This window comes from Onychomys torridus, chromosome 12 (assembly GCF_903995425.1).
Source record: "Onychomys torridus chromosome 12, mOncTor1.1, whole genome shotgun sequence".
NCBI classification, from domain to species: Eukaryota; Metazoa; Chordata; class Mammalia; order Rodentia; family Cricetidae; genus Onychomys; species Onychomys torridus.
In genome coordinates, this window is record NC_050454.1 from 67,978,305 (window position 1) to 67,985,144 (window position 6,840).

Genomic DNA, 6,840 nt, shown 5'->3' on the forward strand with positions numbered 1-6,840 from the left:
GGCAGCTGAGAGCAGAGGTTCTTGCCTTGAGTGTGGGGAGGTCTCCCGAGGTTACAGCTCTGGTTGGAGGGCTGAGCATTCAAGATGGCCAACTGATAGATGAGAAGTTGGCCTTGGCTGTCGTAACAGGCTTCTGTCCCTCCCCTCAGAGGCCCGGGGTGTCCTCGTGAAGTAGCAGCTGGCCTCTCCTGGGATTGGGGTGTAAAATAATAAGAAGCCAGCCATCTCTCTTCTGCTGTATCGCATAGACTGGGCCTGGTGTGTGTGGGAAGAGCGTATTCGTGGACATAAATCCCTGGAGATAACTATGGCTGCAAACCGTCTTGACTTCTGTCTGATGGCCCATTAACACTCACACACTGAAATCCTCACTGCCAGTACCTGAGAATCTGCCTTTACTTAGGGATAGGCTCTTTAAAGGGGAGATTAAGTTGACATGAGGTCACTCAAGGGGGCCCTGACCCGATCAGATTTGTGCCTTTATAACCAGAGGAATTCAGGACACAGGCATGTGCAGTGTGAAAGCCACATGAAGACAGACAAGCCAGCCAGAGGCTCCAGGAAGCCAGCCCTGCTGAACTTCCAACTTCCAGAACTTTCCAGGCAAGAGTCTGGGGTGCTTTGCTGCTACCCTAGCAAATGACTATCAAAGCAGATGGTCACAACCCGTAAGTGACAACAAAAGGTGACATCTTACCATCCTAGGGGTCAAACACAATGAGGTCTGAGTTCTTTGTATTGAGGGTGGCCCAGCCGGAGGCATTTCTGAAAGATCTCGAAGTGAGCCGGGCCTGTTAGCATTTAAATTCCTCTGAGAGAGTGGAAGATGAAGGAGGTGAGCTCAGCAGGCCATCACAGGTCCTGTGAGCACCAGTCACAGCAGCCCTCTAACTCAAGCCAGGAGGGAGCCTTCCCAGGGAACCGGCACCGCACCGGGGTGTGCCTCCACCACGGTGTGTCATTTCCTGCTATGGTCACATTTTCTGGGTGGGCTCCAGGGATTCTGCTATTTCCTTAATAAGAGAATGAAAAACCACACAATGGACCTCAAAGGCGAAGCTAAGGCTGTCCCAAGGCCAAGTGTGGGCAGGCCTGGACTTTTCAGCCAAGATCAAGGTGCCAGGAACTCTCCACTGCCAAGACAGGGCCACTTAAGAGCAGCCAGCCCAATTATCTAAATAAACACTGACTTGCAAGAGTGATTAACTTCAGTCACAGCATTAAACAATTGCCAAAAAGTAAGAATTCAAATGGTCGAACATCTTGTTATCACATGTATTGGGGAGGAGGGAGCTTGGCAGCGACAGGGTGCCAGAAAAGCCTGTGTGGGTGGGAAATAACCACCTTTAAAGAAACAACAAAATCCCGGGAATGGTTCAGAGCTCAGCATCAATAAGGGCACAGCCAGCCCTGAGTCAGCCCTGAATTACCTTGGCCACTTCCTGAAGTCACGGCTAAGATAAATTCTCTGGTGATAAAGTCTTTGAGGCAAGGGAAGTCCTCTCACTAAAGTATGGAGTGTGCTCAGAGTCTATCAGCAGGGGTCCTCATATTTTAGACCTGGGAGGTTGTTTCTATCTTCTATTAGTCTTTAAGACTATGTTCAGGGTGGACTGAGGATGTAACTCAGTTGGGAGAGTGCTTACCTAGCATGCACCAACCAGGCTCTGGGTTTGATCCCAGCATTTCATAAACTGGGCATGGTGATGCATGTCTATAACATCAGTACTTGGGGAGACGAGGCCGGAGGAGCAGAAGTTCAAAGCCATATTGATGCCAGCCTGGGCAACATGAGACCCTGGCTCAAAAAAAACACTAATAACAATCCCCTCCCCCCAAAATGGTCAAGCATTTATTTCTTCATAGCTCTGAGAAGCATAAGCTTTCTAGAACATTCATTTCCATCAGTAGTACACAATGGTACCATTTCCCTAAGTAATAGCTTGTCAGAGTGTCACAGAGTTCACGTTCTGGCACTCTTTGACAGAGCAATCTATGACCAAGAATTCCCATGGAAAGTCCCATATTTGCATACAAATATTTAGCTCTAAGAGGGTTCAATGTGACATTGCTTATTGTGTTATAAAAAAATGGGGGGGGGGAGCGTCTGAATGTCCCACAGGGTGTTACAAGCCGATGAAAAACAGGACAGCATTTAAAAATGGGGTTGGAGATGGCTCAGTGGTTAAGACCATGCACTGCTTTGGCCAAGGACCCAAACTAGATTCCCAACCCCCTGTGACACCAGCAGCTCCTGGACAGGCCCAAGACCTCTGACCTCTGCAGGTGCCAGCTTCATACACACACACACACACACACACACACACACACACACACACACACACACACACACTGGTCTATATACATATACATAATTAAAAATAAAAATCTGAAAATAAAGCTTACGTTTACATGTTTGCAAATATATTAATAGAGGGGAAGAGTCACATGCAAAGTTAAATATGCGTGACACCATTGGGGGGAAGTAGATTTATACAGAGAAATGTGGCAAAAGGGTGTTCTTTAAAAAAGTTCTGGATTTACTTCGTTTAGTTTATGTGCGTGAGTGTTTTGCTTGCATATATGTGCGTGTGTGCCTGGTGCCTATGAAGGTCAGAAGAAGGTGACAGATGTCCTGGAACTGGAGGGACAGACAATTGTGAGATGCCGTGTGGATGCTGGGGACACAGCTGGGTTCTCTGTGAGAACAGCAAGCACTCTTCACTGCTGGTCCATCTCTCTAGCCCTTCTTTCGTTTTGAAAAAGGGTCACGGATTCCTGATCCTCTTGTCCACACCTCCCAGTGTGTGCACCCACACCCAGCTCAGACAGGTTAACAAGCTCAGGAGGATTTCCTTCCGGAAGAGCTAGGTTTACTGGGGAATTTTTCTTTCCAGTGTTCTTTTATCTTTACTTTAAAATATGAACTCACATATATTTTGTAAAAAGAAAAAAAATAAGAATTGTATTTTAAAACCTAAGATTTCTAAGACAAATTTTGAAGCTCACACAGGCACAGTCTCCCCTGTACAGGCAATTTCTGCAGGGACTAGACCCATCTGTGTTCCCTGGAGAGTCACGGACTTTCCTACTTAGAGAGGTCAGAGGGCATGGGGCTGGTTTTAGTCTGGTGTATACATACAAATTGTGCCTCAGAAGAAATAGGACTTTTAAAAAAAGATTTTATTTTATTTTATTTTATTTTATTTATTTATTTATTTATTTTTGTGTGTGTGTGTGTGTACAGTACCTGAGAAGGCCAGAAGTGGGTGTCAGGGTCTCAGTGTAGGTCTGAAAACCAAACTTAGGGTGGACCCATTTCTCCAGCCCCTGAACAGTTTTTTTTTTTTAAACTGTTAAATGTTCTCAGCTCAGAAGCCTAAATAGTAGTGACATTTCTGAAGAAAACAAAAAAACTATCTACTCAGCCTTATGCACCCCCAAAGCAATAAGAAAGTAAAATGGGAGAATGTTGTAAGGATAAATTTTCCGAAGTGTCTGGGGAAAGCTAAGTTATACCAGGAGTAGTTTGGATACTATTGCAGAAACTTTTACATTTTAAAAAACATACCCCAAGACTCTCACCATTCAAACACTGGCTTCTGCTTCAACACAGACTTCATTTTTGCGTTAAGGAACTGAAGCCCAGGCCCATAATACCAAGGTTTAGGAAGCTGAGGCAGGGGGATCACCAGTTCTAATCTAGCTTGGCATAAACAATGAGATTTTGTCTCAAAGATGAAACAAACAGAACTCATTAAGGAAACTACCAAGAATGACTCACACTTATCACCTTGGCATTTAGGAGACTGAGTCAGGAGGACTGCCACAAGTCCAAGTCTAACCAGGGCTACAGAATGAGACACTATCTCATAAAAATTGTTTTAAAACCAAGCAAGTTCACATATACTCTTCCATTTTAAAACCATGTGATTTCTCCAGACGTTGGGGTGATGGATCTGCTCTTCCCTACTGATCAAATGGCCTCTGCCATCTTTGTGATCCCCTTCACCCCCCTCCACACCTCTGTTTTAAGCCTTAGTTGGGAATGTATTGTATACTTGTTTTCCCTTCACAGGAACAAAGTAGGCAGACGATGTAGACCAAGACTGTGAAAGCCACATCGGTCGTTGTCACAAACACCGCTTTCCCTCCTGGGCCAGCCAGCTGTCTGGTACTGTCACAAAACACCTGAGGTCATCGACACACAAGGGAGGTTTATGCTGCCTTGTGTTTCAGAGGTTTCAGTCCATGATTGGTTGGCCCTCATGCTTTGGGGCCTGTGGTGAGGAGCACAGCACGGTGGGGGTCTGGTTCAGCCAAGAGCTCACCTCATGACCAGGACACCAAAAAGGGAGGAAGAGGAAGGGCCAGGGGCCAGCACCTCCACCAAGGTCATGCCTTTGATGCCTGGAGGACTTTCCTCTAGGCCTGTCTACCTCCTAGAGCACCAAGCTGGGGAGTAATTCTGTAGCGCGAAGGCTGTGGGGGGACATTCGAGAGCCAGACTGTAGTGACGTCTAACACCAGGTGGCTTCATGACAGTGATGGTAACCAGGTCCCCTGGGTGCCAACACTAGATACTGTCCATGAAGGGTGTCAGCTGATGACCACACTGGCCCATGCGCCAGTGCATTGTTGTCCAGGTAGGGAAACTGAGGTTTTGGAAGGACAGGGGCCAGCCTGACTCTGTACTCTTAAAGACTACTGTGTTTTCCCTGCTGCTGAAATCGTGGGGAATCTTAACCACGGCAGACGCACCAGTCTGTGATTGTAGCTGTAGTCAGTGTTCTGTTGTTATTAAAGAGCAGAAACCAAGGAACTAGTACAGAGTAGGAGTTTATTTAGCTCAAAGTTGCGAGGGCTGAGAAATGCAAGAGTGTGGCCCTGGCTTCCCGTCAGCATCCCAGGGCTTGCATTGGTTATTGGTTATACCGTCTGTTATCAGTTGCTCACTGGGGTCCTAAGGTGGGCCTGTAGACGAATTGCTAAACGGTCTTATTAATAAAACCCCCCAGCCAGATATTGGGGTTAAAACTAAGAGATCAGAAAAGCAGAATGAAGCCAGCCACATTCTTACTACTTGGAGATCCTCAGCCAAAGAGACCTACTTCCTGTCTACCCATGCCTATATGTTCTGCCATCTCATTTCCTCTCTCCGCCCAGCTACATCATTTCCTCTTCCTGCCCAGCTCTGTCACTTCCTGTCTGTCTGTACAGACCTCCATGGTTAACTAGTGTTGGAATTAAAGTTATGTACCACCATGCCTGGCTCTGTTCCCAGTGTGGCCTTGAACTCACAGAGATCCAGACTTCTGAGTGATAGGAATAAAGGCATGTGCTACCATTGCCTGACCTCTATCTTTCCTATAGTGGCTGGCTCCGTCCTCTGACCCTCAGATAAACTTTATTGGGGCACACAGATAAAATATCACCCCAGTGGGCCAGACAGTGGGAATTAGACGATGAACAACGTAGACATTTTCCCACATGGAGCTTGTGGTTGTGTAGAAGAAAGTCTTAAACAGGGACAACTTTCAAAGCGCAGTAGTCATGAAGTTAAGAGTGAGCCCCATTCAGGGCTCTATGTCCACGGCCAATTACAGATGTGCAAAGCCCAGGGCAAGGCAAACATCCAGGTGCTTTGACAAAGACTACATCAGAATTTCAAAGTGGTGATGGCAGATCCTTAGGCCAACCTCAGGGCTCCCTGAAGACTGATGGCCGAGCTGGTGCAGAGCATCTTGGGAGATTCAATGAGCTAGATCAGCAGAGAAGCAGTCTTTGTTTTACCGGAAGTGCAGCTCTGTGCTTCTATGTATAGCAAGTGCTATCAGCTGTGTGGCGACCAGTGTAGACCAGCCTGACGCTCTCACTGCCCCTTCCCTTCCAGACTGCCTGTCCTACACAGCTTTACAAGTCCTGTCCAGGAGGTGCTATGGGAAGCAGAGATGTAAGGTCCTCGTCGATAATTACCACTTCGGAAGCCCCTGTCTTCCAGGAGTGAGAAAATACCTCACTGTTGCCTACGCATGTGGTAAGAATAAACCCTCACCCGGCTCCATGAGCACATGCCTGTTAGGGGAATGGGAGCCATGTTCAAACAGGAGTGTGTGTGACACTTGAATTGTAGGCACAGAGTAGGCAGTGCGTGGCCAGTAAGCACAACGGAAAGATGGAAGAATGGAGAGAGATTTGCTTCCCGCAGCAAGTAAGGAGTACAAGAGTCATTCCAGCTTGCACATCTTGGAAAGCACATGGGGGGCAGTCCACAGTACTGAGCATGCTCAGTTTGAGTTCACAGTGCAAGCAGACACTTGAGTTCACAGAAAGATAGCTGACACATTCCTAGGGTTAGCTCAGGATCCTGGGGTAGACATTTAAAAGGTGGAATGGTGGATGAAGACTCCTCTGGAGTTCATGTCAGAGGTGGCAGAAGGAAGTGAGCATAGCAGGGCACACCTGCACACCCAGCTTTCAGGAGGCTGAGGCGCAAAGAGTGCTGGGAAATCAAGGGCTGGCCTGGGCTACACAGACGTCCCTATCTCAAAACATCAGCAATATTGATAATGACAGACAGGAATACTTTCGGTTGTCCACAACATCTCTTTCCCAGAACGGTTTTAGCTGAAATCAAAGGAACGGACATTTTTAGAGTCCATTAACATAGGTGCTTGCCACTAAGGGTGCTGCCCCACTTGGCTGCTGACAGAGCCCCACTGCTCAACCGGTTACTGCTGAGTCACCTCACGCACCCCAGACCTCTTCTCTCAATTATCCTTGTTTATGGCATTCACATCAGATAAGCGATAGGATTTTCTTTGTTGAAAATGGTTTCAG

General features: G+C 47.1%; 1 protein-coding gene across 3 annotated transcripts in view; it reads left to right on the plus strand.

Moving 5' to 3' along the window:
* Positions 1–6,840, plus strand: part of Eva1c (eva-1 homolog C) — a 72,576-nt gene that overhangs the window by 53,204 nt on the left and 12,532 nt on the right. For 2 of the 3 annotated variants that reach the window (XM_036203135.1, XM_036203137.1), the window contains one exon: positions 5,894–6,037. The exons of the other annotated variant lie outside the window; for it this stretch is intronic. In XM_036203135.1, the coding sequence (XP_036059028.1) occupies positions 5,894–6,037 (144 nt within the window). The remainder of the gene's footprint in view (positions 1–5,893; positions 6,038–6,840) is intronic. 3 annotated transcript variants of the gene reach the window in all.